The sequence below is a fragment of the Vicugna pacos genome, chromosome 13 (genome assembly GCF_048564905.1).
Source record: "Vicugna pacos chromosome 13, VicPac4, whole genome shotgun sequence".
Taxonomy (NCBI): domain Eukaryota; kingdom Metazoa; phylum Chordata; class Mammalia; order Artiodactyla; family Camelidae; genus Vicugna; species Vicugna pacos.
The window spans coordinates 11,790,704-11,812,267 of NC_132999.1; the positions used below are offsets into that span (position 1 = coordinate 11,790,704).

Genomic DNA, 21,564 nt, shown 5'->3' on the forward strand with positions numbered 1-21,564 from the left:
TTCCTAATATGAATCACTTTAATTACTAGGGACACAATTTTTGAAAGAATTCTATAAGTTATACATCACAATGGTGACAAACGTCTCCATTAAAAACCTGATGATGAAAATGAGCACTTGCTAAAAGGTTCCCAGAAGTGCAGGCAAATCAACCAAAACAGCTTTACAACAAACGTCAAATTACACGGACAGTCCTTTTTGCTATCTCTTTCATGACTGCAGTGACGTATACCACTTAACTCACTCCTGTTTACTTAGGAGAAATATATTTCAGTTCTGTTGGGATATACCAGCACACACTTTGTGAGTGTGGACCCACATGAATGCTTGCATTAAAACATCTTTGATGAGAAATAACCTTAAAATGTTTACAGTGATCACATTGCTGATCGTGCTTTTATTCTAAGAGGGTTGTGCTTATGTTGTGGGATGAAGCAGATGAGTATTTATATTGGTGTCTCTAGCTCCTGTGATTGTCAGTGGAGCAGAAAGAAGAACAGATACAAAATAGATGAGGTAAAATAAAAACCTCGTAGCCCTGCATTTGAATTGGAAGTTTCAGTTTGAACTCATAATGCCTTTTACCAACATAATGACTTTAAACAATATATAAGGCATTGTTTATATACTAGCTCTCTCCAATGAAAAGATCAAGAAACAAAGACCAACTCAGTAGCAGTGAGCACCTGTAGTGCCAAGATCATATTCTTATAACTACTGAAAGGATCAACATCCTTTGAAAAAAATGTCTGAATCCAGCTATGCATCAAAATACGTACAAGAATAGCCTGAAACATCCTATAATACCAGGAAGCAGAGAAGAATTTTCTTTACAAGACTTTGTTTTATGAGACTACTAAAGACATGTCAAGAGGACTCAAAAGTCAACTTGAAGAGGTTCCCACAGCTCAAAATAGGACAATCTGAGCATAAACACATAATTTTAATGAATTAAAATACTTTAAACATGTTTAAATATATAAGTCAATATGTAAATATTGAAAATAATAAATTTACTGGCCACTTTTGAAAGATGATAAGAAGCTAATATCTCAAAACTAATAAATAAAGGGAAAGAACTGGTACTATCTTCTATATCATGGTAACTAAACAGTTAATGAGAGTGAGTTTATCTTGTAAAGTGAATCAGCTAATAAATGAAAAAGAAATGATGAAATGTCACCATGTTGCAACCTCTAATGAATTACTGAATCTAGACAATGATCATTAATGACTGCTAAGATAAAAAGAGAGAAAGCTAGACAGTCTTCATCCTGACAGAAGTATCACCTAATAGTCTGGATGATATTTTTAAAAAATTGGACCTGAATCCAATAAATCTTCAATTTAGAGATACCAGTGTAGAAGAGGTATCATGGGGGCGCAATCAGCAAAAATCTCGATTGTGGAAAGCTCCATAGGGCAAATGACTAGGCTTTTTCAATAATAAAGAGAGAAAGAGTGAGAGAAAAGAAGCCATAGGTTAAGAGGAGTATAGGAGATACATCAATTATTTGTAATGTATAGACCTCATGCTAATCCTGATTTGAACAATGTATGGACCTTATGCTAATTTTGATTCAAATTAACTTAAAAATATTAATGAGTTCACTGGGGAAATCTGAAAACAGACTCTATAATGTCATTAAGAAAGTATGCTGATTTTTATGCAGGACAATGGCATTGTGATTACTTTTAAGAATCTTTATCTTTCGGAGATACATGCTGAAATATTTAAGAATGAAATAATATGATGTCCTGCATTTGCTTCAAAATAATCCTTGGGGAGGGAGAAAGTGTGTAGAGGTATAGATGGAAGCAGATTGGCTATGAGTTAATAATTATTCAATCTGAGCTGTGGATATACAGAGGTTCATTACAGCATTAGTCTCTCTACTTTATAAATTTGACATTTTCCTTCATAAAAATTTAAAAAATATTCTTGTTTGAAATTTGGCAATGAGTATTAGGTCACAATAGGAAATCTTTAGACAATGAAATCCACACAGCTAAAGATAGGGTATAGACTTAAACTATAGTGGAGATAGTAGCCCTTGAGGTCATTTTGATCAACCTTTTTCCATCCAACCAGATTTTTACCAAAACTATCCATTCTGTTCACATCTATAACACTAGTATAGTTGTCTTCTTCGGTCCAGTTGCAGTACCCAGTGAAGCACCAGACAGGATTAGGCTCGGTGAAGAAAACAGCAAGAAAGCATCATAAAATCGTTTTGGCTTTTTTCCCCTACTTTTATTTTGGTAACTCTACCAATTGAATGATACCTGCAAATTAATTTTAGCACGTGAGCTTTTTCCCTCTGCACAAACAGCTTTCTTCATCACAGCCGGAAGGAAAAGGAATCTCCAAAGCTACTCTCTCCCAGCACTTGTACAATCCACACGTCTGTGACGACAATATCGTCTCACTGAAAGCTCATGGCAAAAGCCAGTATGATAGAAACACACGGGAACACAACGGCATGCTAAGCTCTTCTCTGATACCCCAAAATGATTCTAAGGCTTATAGCTCTGACTAGGGGATACCCTGAGGGCTAACTATTACTAATGAAAAACCAAGTATACCTAATTAATTGCATTGCTCTGGGCTAGTGAGAGGCCAGGAATTTCCAAATCCACTTGAGAATGGTCATATTTATATAGAATGGTGCTACATGCGAGAATATTTCTTTGAAACATTACCTTCTCCTTTTATCCCTACTGCCCATCTCTTTGGACAGCTTGTGTTACAACAATTCAGATCTAACCACTGGGATTCGTTCTGCTAACAGTAAAGCAGAAGGGGCCAATACCATGGCTATTTCTGTCTTGCATTTCATTAGAAGCTATGCATTTTTGGTGCTCAGAAGTAGAAAACACTAAATTCAACCTACATTATCAATAGAAAAGTTGGTCTAGATAGGATTTTAAAGTAATTACCAGCAATTAAATTATCCCCAGAGACATCAGGAACTCCCCATCCCAAGCACATACCCTAATATACTTAAAAGTTTAAATCTGATAATGATGAAGAATAAAAGATACACATTTTGAGGCAATAAGAATGTTAATATTAGAATTATGGCCAATGATCAATTTATCCATGGTATTACACAAAAAAGCAAAATTCACCAGTAATTCAAAATTTTAGCAATCAGTTTCAATATTTTCCTTCAGCAATTCTTTATTAAGAACTAGATATATGAACTAAGATAGACTGATTTATAATTTCATTTCTCTCTCATATGCTGGTTACCTTTCTAAAGAGGAAGGAAAAATGGCCAGCCACAGAGTTATGTGGGAGATGAGGAGGATGAAGAGGGGGCAGGGGGAGGGCAGGAGTAGGAGCAGGAGAAGAAGGCGGCGAGCAGGCCTGGAGAAAAGGAAGTGGGAAAGGCAGTTTACAGAAAACGATGTAATGGAAAATGTAAATTGGTTTTTAGATAATTGAGTGAATAGTACATATTTCTCATCTCACTTTAAGAATCCACTGTTAATGATTTTAGGTAATGCATGATTTCAGCATGGTATTCTGCCTAACATGTTAAATGCTAAGTTACGGTGTTCAGGATCCTAGGGTCGATTTGCATGCAAGAAGCTATGCAACCTCCCTAGAGAATCAATGGCCTGTTCTTATTGTGGTCTCAGTAAATATTTGCCACAACTTCCAAAGGAGTTTAGGTCCTAAAGTTCCTTAATATTTCTACTTTGAAACAGAAATGTGTAGACTTCTTCCGGCTAAAATCCAATTTAATCAATAGCAAATTGAGCTAAATTAGAACAAACCTAAAAATACCTTGGGAAACATCCAGTGCCTTTTGGAGCCTCGAGCCTATCAAAATGGAGAGAACAGAAGGCAGTGTGGGTGGAATAAATGGGGCCTCGCTGCTGGCTCATCAAGTAATCATAATAGTCAAAAACATGTAACAATCGGGTTGAAAAATAACTCTGTTCATTTGATCGCTGGCAAAAGAACTCAGCAGAGATTTAGCATAAAAGACAGTAAGGCTGCTTCTCAGAGGACTCACCTGTCTTTCCCAGTTTCCTTCTTGAACACTCCGTCACAGTAACTCATGCGCTTCTCTGTGGTCACGTAGATTTGGGCCTTCGGATAGAGGTCCACAGTCTTTTTCAACATGTTGTAAACAATGCCATTGCCGTCTTTCCTCATGTTGCGGAAAGGGCCCCAAATAACGTAAATCGTAGCGTTTGCTTCCTTGAAAAAATAATCAGGGTTTTTCAGCAAAAGAGGAACGCTGGTGTGGGATACAACTCGAATCATCGTCATGCGGCCAACGTCTTCTTCGTAGCCCTTGGTGGGGGCATTGTTCATTCTCCAAATGCAGGAGGATTGATCTATCTCGTTCCCCACCTTCTGGCCAACCATCTGACCTGAGTTTGACACTATCGCACAAAGGTTGCAGTCCAGCTGCAAAGGCTGAAAAATAGAAAGAGAAACAGGGCAGGAGGGAGAAACACGTAAGTTAGTCAATTCCACCTCTTCAAACAAGTTTCTCTGGGAAAACAGAAAATCCCATTGTGCATAATACTGAGTGCAGGAATACCTCTGAAATACGCACACCAGTCCTACAGTAGCTGCCACAGATTATCAAGCTCAGGGCATGCTTCCATTTAAAAAGTGAAGACATTGCTGAGAAATAATTTTAATTTCCATCTCCTTGTGTCGATTTAAAATTAAATGAAAAAAATTAGTCATTTTGTCCCCCACTCTAAATGATGACTTTTCATTCAAAACCATAACTTCAAATGAAGGAAATATGCAAAGATCTGATCTTTTTGATAAGGATGGTGATGAAGAAGGAGGAGGAGAAGAAGATATCCAGCCATCAATTCTGTATTTTACTTATATGTATGAATGGTTATGTAGCAATTGACAAAGAGGTGAAAAATTTAGCAAATGATGAAATTCTAAAAAAAGGTTTTCAGAGCCAAGAACTATGTAAGACAAGTTTCAGACGACCAAAACTATTACAGAGACCCTTAAAAAATTCCCTTTCATCACCATGTTGACTGGTCTTTGTGGTTTTGTTTATTCTAGATCGATAAGGGAAGGCTTCTTTTAAGAACTCAGGGAAGGCATGCACAGAGATGGTCTCTAGAGCTGGTGTAACCACCATCCTCCTTTTTTTTAACCAGTGGCATAACAGAGACTCATAGAGATTAAACATCAGTTTTCAGGATTTGCAGATGATAAAGGTGCAGTGGTAGATCCAAACCTAGATGGAACTAACTTTAAACCCACTGCTCTTTCCGTTATTCCCCATGTGCTTTCCTCCCTAGCAAACCAAATACAGTCCACCCTACGTGGATGGAAATACCACACCATCCAGGTTGGTTGAATCCGCGGATACAGAACCCTAGGATATGGAGGACCAACTGCAAGGGAAGAGCATCTGCGGGTTTTGGCATCTGCGGGGGTTGTGGAACCAATCTCCTGTGGATGTGGAGGAATGACTGTAAATTCCTTTTACCACTTCCCTCCCACATAAAGAAAAATCAACCTGTTAAAATAGTGATAAAAGAGCTATGTGCTTTGTTCATAGCTTTGTTTATAATCTTTCTTATTTCCCTCCTATGAGATTCCACATTTTATATTTGACATTTGATCCTGGATTTTTTGGTGCCTATTGGTCAGTCGCCCCTTCCACACTGGGCATTGGTTGTGTTGCCCTTTAATTTATTGTTTAATTATGTCCGTCCACTACACAGTAAACTCTGTAAGAGCAGAGTCAATGTCTGCTTCATCATTTTAACACCACTCCCCAGAAGTCCCTGGAATACTACAGTAGCTCAACATATAGTGGTTAAGTTAGGAAATGAAAGCCATTTAATTAAAATAACTTTTAGGCCCCTGAACACTGAACTTAATATTAGGGAGAAATGGACTTTTCCAATTCATCTAGAATTGCTGATTTAGTTGAAAAGAGAAAAGCAATCAGGAAGAAACATCAAAATACCAACAGGTTCAATCTATGTGGCTGAACTGAGTGACAGAGAGCCTCAGAAAAGTCACCAAGATAGTTATCACACAACTGTGGCAAATCATCTTTCCTACCAATGGTAGGGACCCACCGTAGTTACTGAGCAGCTACTATGTGTCAGGCACTGTTCATAGAGTTGGGGATTTGGCTGTGAAAATTTTAAACAAATATCCCTGTCCTTATATGTTACATTCTAGCAGGCAGGGGGGCAATAGACAAATCTGCATAGTACATAATATGTGAGTGCTAAATAGGAAGAATTCAAGCAGGGAAGGAGGTGAGGATGCCTGTGTGTGACTATATGTGTAATGGTGGAGTGATTACAAAAAGTCTCAGGAAAAATATTTGAGGAAAGACTTGAATGAAGTGAGAGAACTTAAATGAAGTGAGTGAACTGTGAGAAGAGGCCACGGCCACAATCTCACCAAGAGACGATGGCAGCTTGGACCAGGTCAGGTAGCAGAGGAGGTGGCAAGATGCTGGTCACGTGCTGGGTATATTCTGAAGGTAGGACCTGCTGAGTTGATCAGCAGATAGAAGGTGGGGTCTGAGAGAAAGAGAGGACTTGAGGATAAGGTCAGATTTTTAGCCTAAGCAATTGGAAGGCTGGAGCTGCCTTCAACTGAGAAGGAGGCTTCAGGTGGAATAGAACCAGGAGAGGAAGACAGGAGTTCATTTACAGACCTGTTAGCTTTGAGATGCCTTGAACACAGACTCCTGCAGCAATGTCATAACAACACTACTTGAGGTGCTTTAAATTTTTTTTCTTGATTATTAAAGTAATATAGGCCTGTTGTGGAAAACTTGAAAAACACAAAAAAGAACTAAAATTCTCCATTTTTCCACCACTCAACAACTGCTACAATATTTCACAGTACTTCCTTCCTTCTAGACGCGTTGAGAAATATCATTTGTACCATTTGGTAACCTTGGCTTTTCATTTAATTTGACACCATTAAAATCGTCCTTAGAGATACTTTTAATATCTGCACAATATTTCACTATATGGATGTACCATAATGTACCTATCTGAATATTGCTGGGCATATGAATTTTTTCAATTATGAAAAATGGCTTTAATGAACGTCCTTGTGTTTCCCATTGTATTTTGGATGCTAACAGACATTACATTAATTTAACTTTACTTTGATTTAGTTTTTATTGTACACTATAAATTATGCTAGATTGACAAAGGTATCTGTTTACTTGAGATGTCAAAATTAACAATTTTGAAAAACTTAAACAGTCCACAATGGTCCATCTGTGAAGTGTCTTAAAACTCTGCTATGAAAGGGACTGTCCATCACTCCTGCTATAGTAAGATTTCTGAGCTAAGGGAGACAACAAGGTGATCCAGGCACCAGGTTAGAATAGGTGCTCTCAAGGTGGGTGAGTACGTTAGGGCACTTGGGGCTGAGGTTTTGTAGGTTGGTGCCATAGTGAATACTTCACCAATAGGCAAACCGAGGCACAAGAGGATGCCCATTAGAAAGGGGCATTGATCTAAGACCCTTCCTCATGCATCTAGAAGCCTATGATCTTTGGTGATGCTAAGGAAGAACACAATACTCTTCCTGCCAGGCAATTTGCAGCAGGGCCTGACATCCATCACACTTAGCTGAGTCCTCCAAACTCAGAGTCATGCAAATCAATGCCTGATTTAAATTTTGTGTCACAGGGCACACTCCAACTTATCACCAAGATGCATGTGGTTCAGGGAGGTTAGGTTCCATTTACTGTCCCAAGAACTTGCTTCACTGAATAATGAAAACATTTTGGGGTGATGGCCTCCACAAATTAAAAAAAAAAAGAACAAAAAGAAAAAAAGAAAGATATGAAGAAAAAGCCTTGAATGTGTTCTGCTCTGCATGTAGCAATTTACATTGGATTTCTGAGTCGTCGAAGTGAATTAGCTGGCTCTGCTGTAACAAGGCTTAATTTAACTAATAAGAATAAGCATACTGGTTTCACTTGACAATTGTAATCTCTGAAAGTGATCAATTAAGACATCACAATCTGTTTCATGACAACGTATCAGGATGCCAGCTGTGCAGATTATGAGGTCAGCAGCTGACTAACAACTTGAGGGCAAACATTGGGAACAATAGCCTCTTGTTTATGTAACGAATAAGGAATTGGGCAGAGTGCTATGAATGTAATGGCTTTGGGGGTAGGTGATCTTTAAATTGCCCCTTTCTTTTATACTATTCACTTGGCCAGATTGTCACCATGGCCAGGGTTGTAAGAAACTCCCACATGTTATACTGCGTGGTCTCAGTCCTGCCTCGCTGCTTGGCTTCCTGAGTGAGGTACCAGGAGACGTGGCTGCACAGGGTGACTGCTCTGTTTACCGCTTGGTTGCAAGAAATATCTTTACAGTATGACAGGAGTGCAGGGCTAGATGAATGGAACATTCCTAATCATAATCAGAAGCTTCAGGTAACGCAAAGAGCTTGCGAAAGCCTCAGGGACTCATTTGTACGTTTGAAGGCACCTTCAAACTACAGGAAGCCATAATAAAAAGAAAGATGTACCTGGGCACAGATAGATGGTTTGACCCAAGAGCTGCTCTTATCTGGTTATCTCAGTTCCTTTTATTAGCTTTATCGCTGCATCTTGTGATCTCGACTTTCTTTGTTAAAATGTCCTGCTGTTTCTTGAGCTCGTTTATGTTATTTGATTTGGGGCCCTTGCTTGAAAATTTATTCCATATGTGTCCACGCACTCAGTTCGGCCTCAGTGAGCAGTTTCTTTTTAGATTGAGGCCCTGGATTTTCCGAGACCGTTGGAAAGATTTATCTGGCTCCACTTTATCAAGCCCTATCTTAATTTTGAATTCTCCTTTTCAGTTGACTTGTCCCTATTTTCCTTTTTCTCTCTATTAAAAACAAACTTGACCTTTTTGTCTTTTCCTCTTGTACACGCAAAACATCATCAAGCCAAATGCTTTGCTTGGGCTTGGGCTGTGTCTATAAACTGAGATCACCACAAACGTTCAGCCGACCCTGTCTGGGAAAGCGTTTCCCCATCAAGAGAAAGCTCACAAATGTCAAACACCTCCTTTTATCTGAAGTCTAAGATACTGATTTTTTTTCAATGGTAACATCATTATACAGGCATACCTTGTTTTACTGGGCTTCGTTTTATTGTGCTTCACAGATACTACTTTTTTTAACAAATTGAAGGTTTGCATCAACCCGCACTGTCAGATGATGGTTAGCGTTTTTTAGCAATACAGTATTTTTAAGTTAAGGTATATACTTTTTTTAGACATAACGCTATTTCACACTTAATAGACTACAGTATAGCATAAACATAACTTAAATGTACTGGGAAACCAAAAAAATTTGTGTGTCCTGCTTTACTGCGATATTCACTTTACTGAAATGATCTGGAACTGAAACTGCAGTATCTCCAAGATTTGCCTTATTTGATTTGGGTTTTTCCTCCCTCTGCAAAAGTACACTACTTCTATACCTGTACATCTGGTTATAAACACTCAGCTTGGGGAAAGTTAAGAATTTGGTGACATCTAGTAAACAACCAAATAATTTTTACATAATACCTATTCCATGCAAGGCTCTGTGAAGGATAAAAGAGTTTTAGAATTCTAAACAGTGTGCGCTTTAAGCTCAGTACACAGCTCTAAGGTAGATGGTGGAGTTTTATCATCAACTAGGGTCAATTAATATACTATTTTCAAGGCCTAATAGATTGTCTTAAAAAAACAAGTCTTTTCTCTGCTAAAATGAATCTTGACACTCACCTCCCTATAAGAAAAGAGAACTTGATTCCTATGTAGGGTGCAGGGACAGAATGAGAGAAGGAAGAAACAGTGTGAGAGAGAGAGAGAAGTACAGTGTGACATATTTATTGATATTAACGTGACTGAATACCTACTATGCACCAGCCATCCTGCACAGCACTTTATTACATTATTTCACTCAGGTCTCATGATGAATTCTTCAAAAGTTTGTTTTTCTTTCCCATTACTGAGTTGAGAAAATTGAGGCAAACATGATGTCCAGTATGTTTCAGATTAAAAAGAGAGCACATATTACCTTTCATAAAATGCAATCACAGCACTGCTAAGAAGTGGGGAATATTAAAGAAATATTTATTATTAACTTGCACTATTCCTAATATACATACAGGCAAACACCTCAAATCTCACCCTGTATGATAGTAAATTTATTTATATTTAATTGCGAGTTAATGCTTTTAAACATACTGGTGGACAAGGATTTCACCAACACAGGACAAAGGTTCTCAGTGCGTGAAAGGCTCCTCAGGAGTGTCAGGGTCTGCATGGGGGTGGAATTAACCTCTCCTTTCTGGCAGTGGCAATATGGTGGCATGAGGAATTATGTAGAAAATTTTTTCTTAATGTTTTAGTGTGAAATTTCAGTCTAAGGTAAACTAATCATGACCAATTTTCTTAGCTTTAAAATGGCCCTCCACATCTTTCCACTCAGTTTGCTTTTTCAAACTTTTTCCACAACAGCAGTGAGCTGTGTTTCTTTCTGAAGCATTAAGCGATTACAGTCCACGTCTGAGAAAACCAAAGGCCACGGCAGAGGATGCTTTTATAAGCTGGTCTCATGGCTAACGGGAGGACCTCCCCCTGTTGTGAAACCTCCCTGAAGTAAGTCCATTTTAGAAGCCCACGGTGGCTGATCTCAAGTCCTCAGTAAGCAAAGTCAGCTCGAGACTGCCAAGCCGTCTTTTAAGTCGCAAATGGCTCTCTGGCTCTTCCCTCTGTACTTAAGAAGGGTCTAGGACACTGGCTGCCCAGACACTACACTCATACTGTAGGTCATTTTGCAGCCATACTGATTTTATTTTTATCTTATCACAAGCAGGAGTATTTAGCACAGAAACGAATTTATCTGCAAAATGTTGAAAAATGTAAGTTCAGGGGAAGCCTTGATACCATGGAGGTGTGAGGAGGAATATGTGGTTATTCTTACCTCTTTTTAAGAGTCTGTGGTATTTTAAAAATTAGCTGTATTTTACTGTGTTGAAATATTATTTGTGTAGACTTTAGAAACCAATTTGCCATTACATGCCCAATTGATCCTTGCCTGGCTGAAAAAAAAAAGAAAGAAAAAATGACCAAAACTAACAGGCCATTCACTCTGATTGGCAAGTTTCACCTGAGTCAGAGTCACTCTTCTCTTCAAATGACAATATGTACAAAGATCTCTTTGTGTTTCTCTGATCTCAATTTACACACACACACACACACACACAATCTCATTCAGTTAATGAGACAGCTCACTCTCCTAGCCACTTTTTCCTTCCTGCTCCTTACCAACCACTCTGGAAAATTCCTTCTTTCTTCTTTGGGCAAGAACCTGACAAATTGCCCTATCCATTTTGAATGATATATTGGGGCAACTGCCAAGCACTTTACATTTTAATCAGTAAGAAGAATGAAATATTTAACCTTTACTTTTTTCTCCGTGAATAAGCTTATAGACAATAGAATAGATAATTAAATCCAAGAATTAAAACTTGCAAAACAGTGTGGCTTCCCCAGCAAAGAGAAATGGCCATGTACGAAAGGTCACCTGTCAACTAGTTCTAGTTATTAAATCTCTGCCTTCATCACTGAGGTGGCTCTATGGAAAACGAAGGTCAAGACATTAAATTATGAAACAGTCAGGATTAGAAAAGGTCACTGAAAACTCAAGTAAAATTGAACCAAACCTGCTAATTCTACACCCTAGAAGCAAGCAGAAACAGCCAGGGATGAAACACAGCACTGAACAGAGCTAATCTATCTCCCTACTTTGGTCCCATATTGAAAATGAATTTCTATTTGATGTCTTGAAGTCTAAAATAAAACCTGCTCATCTCAAATAAAAACAGGAGCTTTGATAAATGTTTCAGAATGAAAATCATGCTTGAATCGAACCAGTTTAAATTATTAAAAACATTGTTTTACACTATTCTAAGGGTTGCTTTCATTTCAACCATGAGAACCCAATTTAAAATACTAGCATTGGGGCACTCCTGGCACCTTAAATGCTTTACAGGACAATTAGCAACCCACCACTCACTAATTTACCACTTTAATGTTGAAACAAATGAGATCTTTGCTTTTTATCACGCAATTTGAATGAATCTGAACAAAGCAGGTTGAACAAAGCTCCAGAGACATGCTCCTCAGTTTGCTGTCATTTATTCCTCTACTCTTCCTGAATGTCTTTAGAGTTTCAGCTTTAGAGGCTTCAACATGTATAATGATGCCATTGGGGAATAGATTTTGCCTTTATTCTCCTTGATGTTCTTTTGAGGTCTTTCAAGTGAAAGGTACAAAAGAGGCATTAACAATCTGGCATTGTTTTTATTGCTTGACAAAGAAAAAAATGTATTTTAATTTTTCCCGTGTTTCAGGAATGATTAAGCAAGCTGTTTTCATCTACACTGAGTCACTTTCAGCAGACCTCTAACTGTGAACAAAGAATTGTAAAGACTGTTCTAAAGAGAAATCAACACAGTTCAACCAAGCCAGCCTGTAAATGTACTTCTATGCCCCTTCACAAACCAGCATCTTTCAGTTAATGCAGCTTTCAAAAGCAGTGTGTATAAATCATACACTGGGAGTAACAGCACATAAAAAGACAGATTTGATAACCCACGGTTTGGCTCTGACTCTCAGTGGATTTGGGATATGGCATTTACCTTGATTTCTACCTGGTGGCATTACATCTGAGCATAAAACTTAATGTGGGTGGGGGGGTGCATAAAAATGTTAATGTCAAGAAATAATTCTAAAACAGGCCACATAAAACTATGTTTCTCTGTCTCCATAGATGACACATTCTCTTTATTTGGAAATTCCTTTAGAAGATAGATCTATACAATCATGAATGCATGCCAAAGAAAATCACTTTGCCTTCTCTGGACTCGAAGGCAAAAACATGAGTCTTTTCAAACCAAAACGGAGTTTTTCACCTATAGACTGGAAAAATGGAAGTAATTCATATTTCACTATCACAGTCAGATCATAACAAAATTTTACTAATTTGGAGACCAATTTACCTCTGGGTTATTTTCCTCTCCTTTCAGGAAGATGAGCACAGGACCCAGTGCTGACATACCACCCAGGTACATCATAAGAGAGACAACCAATCCATGCTGTGGTGATAGTATCTTACCGTGTCACTCAGCCAAGGACATGGTCCTCAACTAGCTGCACATCACAACGACCAAGAGAGCTTTTAAAAAACTATATGGCTGGACTCTACTCCAGACCGACTGCACCAGACAACTTCTGAGGATGGTGCCTGCCCAGAAGCTTTTTTTTTTTTCAGTTTCACGTATGATTCCAATGGGCATCTAGGTTTGAGAAATACTGTCCTAGAGGAATTAGTAATGGTAACTGAAACCATAATGCCTGATAAAAGGGGTGAAAAACAAAATGGTAAATTTGAATCCCTCAGGCATGTGGGAAAGTTGCTAAGGTAGTAAATCCTTCCAATTACCCCTCAAGCACTACTAGATCAGTGAGTAGCACGTAGAATTGGAATCAGTCCTAAAAATCAGAGTTTGGAAGAAAAAATGGAAAAGATATTGGAAGTGTGCATATAATACCAAGCATGAGAACTTTTATTTCCCACAAAGTTAATGTTAATTATGTAGAATTAGAGGCTTCTTTATGTTATGGCCAGAATTTGCTTTGGAAGCAAGGAAAATCATGTTAGGTTATAAATGTTTTTAATTTATGTAGACTTTCTGCCAGCACTTAAGGCTAGTGATAAATTGAACATTCATTGACACTCATTCAATGCAGGGATTTTTTTTTTTCCCCATCTTGTTTTATTTTCTAGGTTGGAGGATGCTTTAGTGGGTTTGTGGTTTGAGAGGTAGGGTTTGGTGAACATGCAAATACAAGACAAGGGCTCACTAATACAGTGAAAACCCAGGAAAGGTAGGAGTCGATCATTTAAGAGTATAGCTGGATGGGTAGCATTTGAAAAAGCAGGCACTTTTTCTTGAGAGAGAAAAAAAGAATTAAGAATGAGGAGAAATATGTGACTTTACAAGAAAGGAATACAATTAGAGTTTATTCCAGGTTCCCTTATATTTCTATAAAGCAAGTAAGGGTTAATTATTGAGGGACTTAGAGGAAAGGTTAACAGACTTCAGGAGAGACGTGAATATGTGAGAAATAGAATATGTTGAGTAAGAATCAAAAAGATTGCCCATTGTGCCACAATTAGAATTTAGAAATTATAGATTTTTGATGAATATACTGCAAGGTTATGCATTCTTTCTAGTACTGTTCAGGAGAACAAAGGAAGGGAGGAAGAAAGAGCTTAGCCAGCTTGATCCAGAGCTGGAGATTGCGGCAAGTGGTGCACTGAAAGTCAAAGTTGAGAAATAATTATGGGCACCAGTAACATGGATTCCAAGCTGAAAGTGGAAGGATATAGTGGGAACATGAGCAAATGAAAGCGATAAGGAAATAAGAATATCTTAGTGGGGTTATGTTCACTGGAGACAGGGAGAGAGATGTTTGTATTATATGTCCTAAGAGTATGCTTATTTAGGGAATAAGGAGGAAAATGTGGTGTATATAAGCTTTAAATTAAGGGCTTATGATTCCAGCTGAGACAGTCTTCAGGAAATAAGCTCATTCTTTCTAGTTTGGAAATGCAAAAACCAAAATACAGTGGTTATTCAAATTCATTATCATTAAAAAGTACTGGCATGTCCTTGGATTGGAAGAATTAATTTTGTTAAAATGACCATACTATCCAAGGCAATCTACAGATTCAATGCAATCCCTATCAAAGTACCAGTGCATTTTTCATAAAACTAGAACAAGTAATTTTAAAATATGTATGGTAACACAAAAGATCTTGAATAGCCACAACAATCTTGAGAAAGAACAGAGCTGGAGGAATCATGCACATGACTTCAGACTATACTACAAAGATACAATAATCAAAACAGTATGGTACTGGCACAAAACCAGACACACAGATCAATGGGACACAATAGAGAGCCCAGAAATAAACCCACACTTATGGTCAACTAATGTACGACAAAGGAGGCAAAAATATACAATGGAGAGAAGTTAATCTCTTCAAAAAATAGTGTTGGGAAAACTAGATGGCTATATGTCAAAGATGAAATTAGAACAGCCTTTAATACCACATACAAATATAAACACAAAATGGATTAAAGGTGTAAACGTAAGACTGGAAAACAAAAAACTCCTAGAGGAAAACTTAGGCAGAACATTCTTTGACATAAATCATAGCAAAATGACAACCCAATCCAAAAATGGGCAGAAGACCTAAACAAGCAATTCTCCAAGGAAGACATACAAATGATCAAAAAGCACATGAAAAAATGCTCAATATTACTAATTATCAGAGAAATGCAAATCAAAACTACAATGAGGTATCACCTCACACCAGTCAGAATGGCCGTCATTCAAAAATCCAAAAATGACAAATGCTGGAGAGGCTGTGGAGAAAGGCGAACCCTCCTACACTGCTGGTGGGAATGCAGTTTGGTGCAGCCACTATGGAAAACAGTGTGGAGATTCCTCAAAAGACTAGGAATAGACTTACCATATGACCCAGGAATCCCACTCCTGGGCATGTATCCACAAGGAACCCTACTTCAAAGTGACACCTGCACCCCAATGTTCACAGCAGCACTATTTACAATAGCCAAAACATGGAAACAGCCTAAATGTCCATCAACAGGTGACTGGATAAAGAAGAAGTGGTATATTTATACAATGGAATACTACTCAGCCATAAAAACCGACAACATAATGCCATTTGCAGCAACATGGATGCTCCTGGAGAATGTCATTCTAAGTGAAGTAAGCCAGAAAGAGAAAGAAAAATACCATATGAGATCGCTCATATGTGGAATCTAAAGACTCATGGACAGAGAATACAGACTTGTGGTTACCAGGGGGGTAGAAGGTGGGAAGGGAAAGACTGGGATTTAAAAAAATAAATAAATAAATAAATCATAGCAAAATGTTTTTTGATCTATCTTCTAAAGTAAAGGAAATTAAAGCAACAATAAATACATGGGACCTAATCAAACTTTAAAGTTTTTGCACAGTAAAGGAAACCAGCAACAAAACAAAAAGACAATCTACTAAATGGGAGAAAATATTTACAAATGATATAAGAGGTTAATATCCAACATATATAAACAGCTCATACAACTCAATATCAAAAAAATAAACAACCCAATTTTAAAAATGGGTGGAAGACCTGAACAGACATTTTTCCAAAGAGGAAATGCAGACGCCCACGAAGCACATGAAAAGATGCTCAGCATCACTAATCATCAGGGAAATGCAAATCAAAACCACAATAGTCAGAATGACTATCATCAAAAAGAACACAAATAACAATTGTTGGTGAAAACGTGGAGAAAAGGGAACATTGTTCGTGGGAATGTAAATTGGTATAGCCACTGTGGCAAACAGTGCGGAGGTTTCTCAGAAAACTAAAAACAGAACTGCCATATGACCCAGCAATTACATTCCTAAGTATATATTTGAAAAAACCAAAAGTGCTAATTCAAAAAAAATACATGCATTCCAATGTTCATTATTTACAATGACCAAGCTATGGAAGCAGCTTAACTGTTCATCAATAAATGAATGGATAGAGACTTCCGGGCAAGATGGCGGAGTAGAAGGACGCTTGTAAGCCACCCTCTCCCACAAATACACCAAGACCCACATCTACAGACCCACTCAGCCAACCAGAGCACCTGCGGAACTCCGACAGAACATCGCCCTCTTCAAAAGATAAACATGCCAAAAATCTGGTAGGAGAAAAGGAAAAAGGAAAGAACAAAAGGCAAAGCAGCGCGGGACGGGTCCCGCGGGGAGGGAGCGGCAAAGGAGGACTGGCGCTTGCTCGCTGGGTCTCCCCTCTCCAATTGAGAGGCCAGCGGGACGGAGGGGGAGCCTCCGAGGCTCGGATCTGTACAGAGCAGCCCTTGTCTGACAGAACTAAGTTAAACGGGCACAGAGCGTTCCCCCGACACCCAGCCTGAGACACGGGCTGGCAGCAGCGGGCAGGGCCAGGCTGCATAATCTGGGCGGAGGACGGGGGCGGCTGCATGGAGGAAACTCCGGGGGACTGCAAGGGGCTGGGCGCCGGGGCTGTGGGTGTACAGGACAGAACAACCTGGGCCCTCCATAAAACAGCAAGGTTGATGTGCTCTCAGGGGAAGGGTGCATACCCCCATCTCTGAAAACACGCGGAAACTTTTCAGGGGAAGAGGGGCGGGGCCCAGGCAGAGCCGCCATATTCTCCGGCGCTTAACACCCAGGCGGGGGCAGAGACGAAACCTGCATCCGCACCGAAGGGCTTAGCAGCCTCAAGGGCCAGACTGAGACGGGCCTACAGCCCTGGGCAGATAGGACCCTTCCATTCTGGTACCCCAGAGAACTTGCTCCACAAAGACAAACAAGCAGCTGGGTCTTGGCTCGGAGCAGGGACGAGGCTGCCCCTGGGTCTTCCCCGAGCCCACACGCGGAGCGCGACCAGGGCGGAGCGCGACCAGGGCGGAGCGCGACCAGGGCGGAGCGCGACCAGGGCGGAGCGCCGGCCAGGGCGGAGCGCCGGCCAGGGCGGAGCGCCGGCGCAGAGCGCGCAGCCGCACAGAGCAGCGGAGCTACTGGCGGCGCAGGCATGGGGAGAGCGGCCCCCTGCCTGTCGGGCAGGAACACAACCCCTGACCGAGGTGCTGGGAAGGGGCACGACCCGTCCTCCTGCCTGGCCAGTCTGCAACATCTGTCTGCGGCATCCAGAGGGGCAGTGACCCGCCCGCCCGCAGCAGAGGAGAGCTGCATCTGACCCCGTGTTAGGAGGAGGCGCGATCTGCTTGCCAACAGGTGCTGGGAGCAGCACAGAAGAGGGCGCCAACGGAGGGCCTATGAAAACAAGCTGAGCTTCCAAAACAGGACGAAGACAGAAGGACTTCACATTAAAAGCACACACACTCCAGGAGAACACCGACAACCCCCCCCCCTTTTTTTTTTTAATCTGTTTTTACCTGTTCTATTTTCAATTACTCTCAATTTTTACTTCTTAATTCATTTCTATTTCTCTTGGGTTTTGATGCCCTGTTATTGATTAGACACAGGCTTCAAACACATATATTCATCTCCCCACCCCCTTTTTTTTTTTAAGGTTTTAAAAGGACTTCTCCACCCGATTAATACTCTGCTACAACCCGTTCTTCTATTATTCATTATACATTGTTTTCAAACCCTCTTTCTCCCTTCTTTTAAAAATCTTTCTCTCTTATTCTTTTCTCTTTTTTTCTTTTTTTTCCTAAGTTCTATTCCTAAATAGGCATTAGATAGATAAAATCCTTAAGATCCAAAATAGACAACTGATACTTCATAAACCACAGTGCCAAAGAGGTATGAGCAAGATGAAGAAGCAGAGAAACCTTTCCCAATTAAAAGAACAAGAGGAATCCCCTGAAAGAAAGCTCAATGAAATAGACATCGATAGCCTACTAGATCAAGATTTCAAAAAAGGAGTGATCAAATTGCTGAAGGAATTAAAAGAGATAATGCTTAGAGAAATAAAATATGTCAAAAATGAAACTGAAGCTATAAAGAAGAGCCAAGCAAAATGGGAAAACTCATTGACAGAGATGAGGAATGATCTAACAGCTGTGCAAAGCCGACTAGTTAATGCAGAGGAACAAATTAGTGATCTAGAAGACAGGGCAACAGAAAGCACCCATTCAGAAGAACTACAAGATAAGCAAATAAAAAATAATGATAATAGCATAAGGGACCTATGGGATAATATAAAGCGTCCCAATCTTCGCATAATAGGGGTCCCAGAAGGGGAAGAAGGATCAAAGGGGATTGAAAAGGTTTTTCAAGAAATCATGACTGAAAACTTCCCAAACTTAAAGAAGGAATCACATATCCAAGTACAGGAAGCTCAGAGGGTCCCAAACAGGAAGAACCCAAATAGACCCACACCAAGACATATCATAATCAAGATGGCCAGAGTCAAGGATAAAGAAATGATTCTAAAGGCAGCAAGAGAAAAGCAAAGAGTGAACTACAAGGGAACCCCCATAAGGCTCTCAGCTGATTTCTCTACACAAACACTACAGGCCAGAAGGGAGTGGCAAGATATATTCAAAGCCCTGAATGAAAAAAAGATGCAGCCTAGGATACTTTATCCAGCAAGGCTATCCTTTAGGATAGAAGGAGAAATAAAGAGTTTCACAGACAAAAAAACTGCAGGAGTTTAGCAACACTAAACCCATGCTAAAAGAAATATTGAAAGGGCTATTCTAAATAGAAAAGCAGCAGGATGCTACAGAAATGAGAAACGTACAACTGGAAAGGTGATAACTCATGAATTACAAATAAAGAAAACACGAAATTATAAAAGAAGACATACAAATCACTGAGAGTGGGAGAGGGAGGCAGGGAAATATAGAATTTTTTTTTCTTTTTTAAAATTTTTTTAACAGTAGGATGGGTTTGAGATCATGTTATTATCAGTTTATTAAAAACGGGTATAGGTTAATAGATTTACAAAAAAGGGTAACCACAAGTCAAAAATTTACAAGGGAGTCACAAAAATTAAATAAAATCCATGATAATACAAAGGAAAATTACCAAACCACAAAAGGAAGAAGAAAGGAACAAAGAGGATATACCAATTCAACTGCAAAGATAAGTTCAAAATGGCAATAAACACACATCTATCATTAATTACTGTAAATGTTAATGGACTAAATGCTCCAGTCAAAAGACATAGAGTGGCAGACTGGATAATAAAGCAAGAACCTTCAATATGCTGCATACAAGAGACCCACTTTAGGGAGAAGGACACATATAGATTGAGAGTGAAAGGATGGAAAAGGATATTCCATGCAAATGGAAAAGCCAAAAAAGCAGGTGTTGCAGTACTGATTTCAGACAAAATAGACTTTAAAACAAAGGCCATAAAGAAAGATAAAGAAGGACATTTTATAATGATTAAAGGAGTGATACAAGATGAAGATATTACACTCGTTAATATATATGCACCCAATATAGGAGCACCTAAGTACATACAAGAATTACTAACAGAGATAAAGGGGGATATTGATGGGAATACAATCATAGTTGGAGATTTTAACACTGCATTAACATCACTAGACAGATCTTCCAGACAGAAAATAAACAAGGCAACAGAGAAATTAAATACTACAATAGAAAAACTAGATTTGGTGGGTATTTTCAGAGCTTTACACCCCCAAAAAATAGAATATGCATTCTTTTCAAGTGCACATGGAACATTTTCCAGGATTGATCATGTACTTGGACACAAAAGAAACCTCAACAAATTTAAGAAGATAGAAATTATCTCAAGCATCTTTACTGACCACAATGCCATGAAACTGGAAATCAACAACAGAGAAACAAAGGAGAAAAAATGGAAAGCATGGAGATTAAACAATATGTTATTGAAAAAACAATGGATCAATGAGGAAATCAAAGCTGAAATTAAAAAATACCTTGAGACAAATGATAATGAAAGCACAACCACTCAAAACCTATGGGACACAGCAAAGGCAGTGCTAAGAGGGAAGTTTATAGCGATACAGGCCTTTCTCAAAAAAGAAGAACAATCTCAAATAAACAAGTTAACCCACCACCTAAATCAATTAGAAAAAGAAGAACAAAAAGCCCCAAAAAGCAGCAGAAGGAAGGAAATAATAAAGATCAGAGAGGAATTAAATACAATAGAGATTAACAAGACCATAGAAAAAATCAACCAAACCAAAAGTTGGTTTTTTGAAAAAGTAAATAAGATCGACAAACCTCTGGCCAAACTCACAAAAAAGAAAAAAGAGAGAGCACAAATTAGCAAAATAAGAAAGGAAAATGGAGAAATTACAACAAACAAAATAGAAATACAGAATATCATACGAGAATATTATGAAAAACTATATGGAACCAAACTGGATAACCTAGAGGAGATGGACAAGTTTCTGGAAACATACTGTCCACCAAAACTGAATCAAGAAGAAACTGAACACTTGAACAACCCGATCACTAGAAAGGAAATAGAAATAGCAATTAAAAACCTCCCTACAAATAAAAGTCCAGGACCGGACGGCTTCACCGGGGAATTCTACCAAACATACAAAGAAGAACTCATACCAGTCCTTCTCAAACTCTTCCAGACGATTGAAAAGGAGGGAATACTCCCAAACTCTTTCTACGAAGCCACCATCACCCTGATACCAAAACCAGGCAAAGACACTACAAAAAAAGAGAATTATAGGCCAATATCACTGATGAACATAGACGCCAAAATCCTCACCAAAATTTTAGCAAATAGAATCCAACAACACATAAAAAAGATTATACATCATGACCAAGTGGGGTTCATCCCAGGGACACAAGGCTGGTTCAACATACGCAAATCAATCAATGTAATACATCACATCAACAAGAGAAAGGACAAAAACCACATGATCATCTCAATCGATGCAGAAAAAGCATTTGATAAAATTCAACACCCAT

At 39.0% G+C, this 21,564-nt stretch overlaps 1 protein-coding gene across 2 annotated transcripts in view; it reads right to left on the reverse strand.

Annotated features, from left to right (window-relative positions):
- Positions 1-3,956: 3,956 nt before the first annotated feature.
- ST6GALNAC3 (ST6 N-acetylgalactosaminide alpha-2,6-sialyltransferase 3) overlaps positions 3,957-21,564 on the reverse strand; it is a 313,387-nt gene continuing 295,779 nt past the window's right edge. For both annotated transcript variants that reach the window (XM_031683503.2, XM_072974194.1), the window contains exon 3: positions 3,957-4,438. In XM_031683503.2, the coding sequence (XP_031539363.2) occupies positions 4,025-4,438 (414 nt within the window). In that variant the 3' untranslated portion in view covers positions 3,957-4,024. The remainder of the gene's footprint in view (positions 4,439-21,564) is intronic.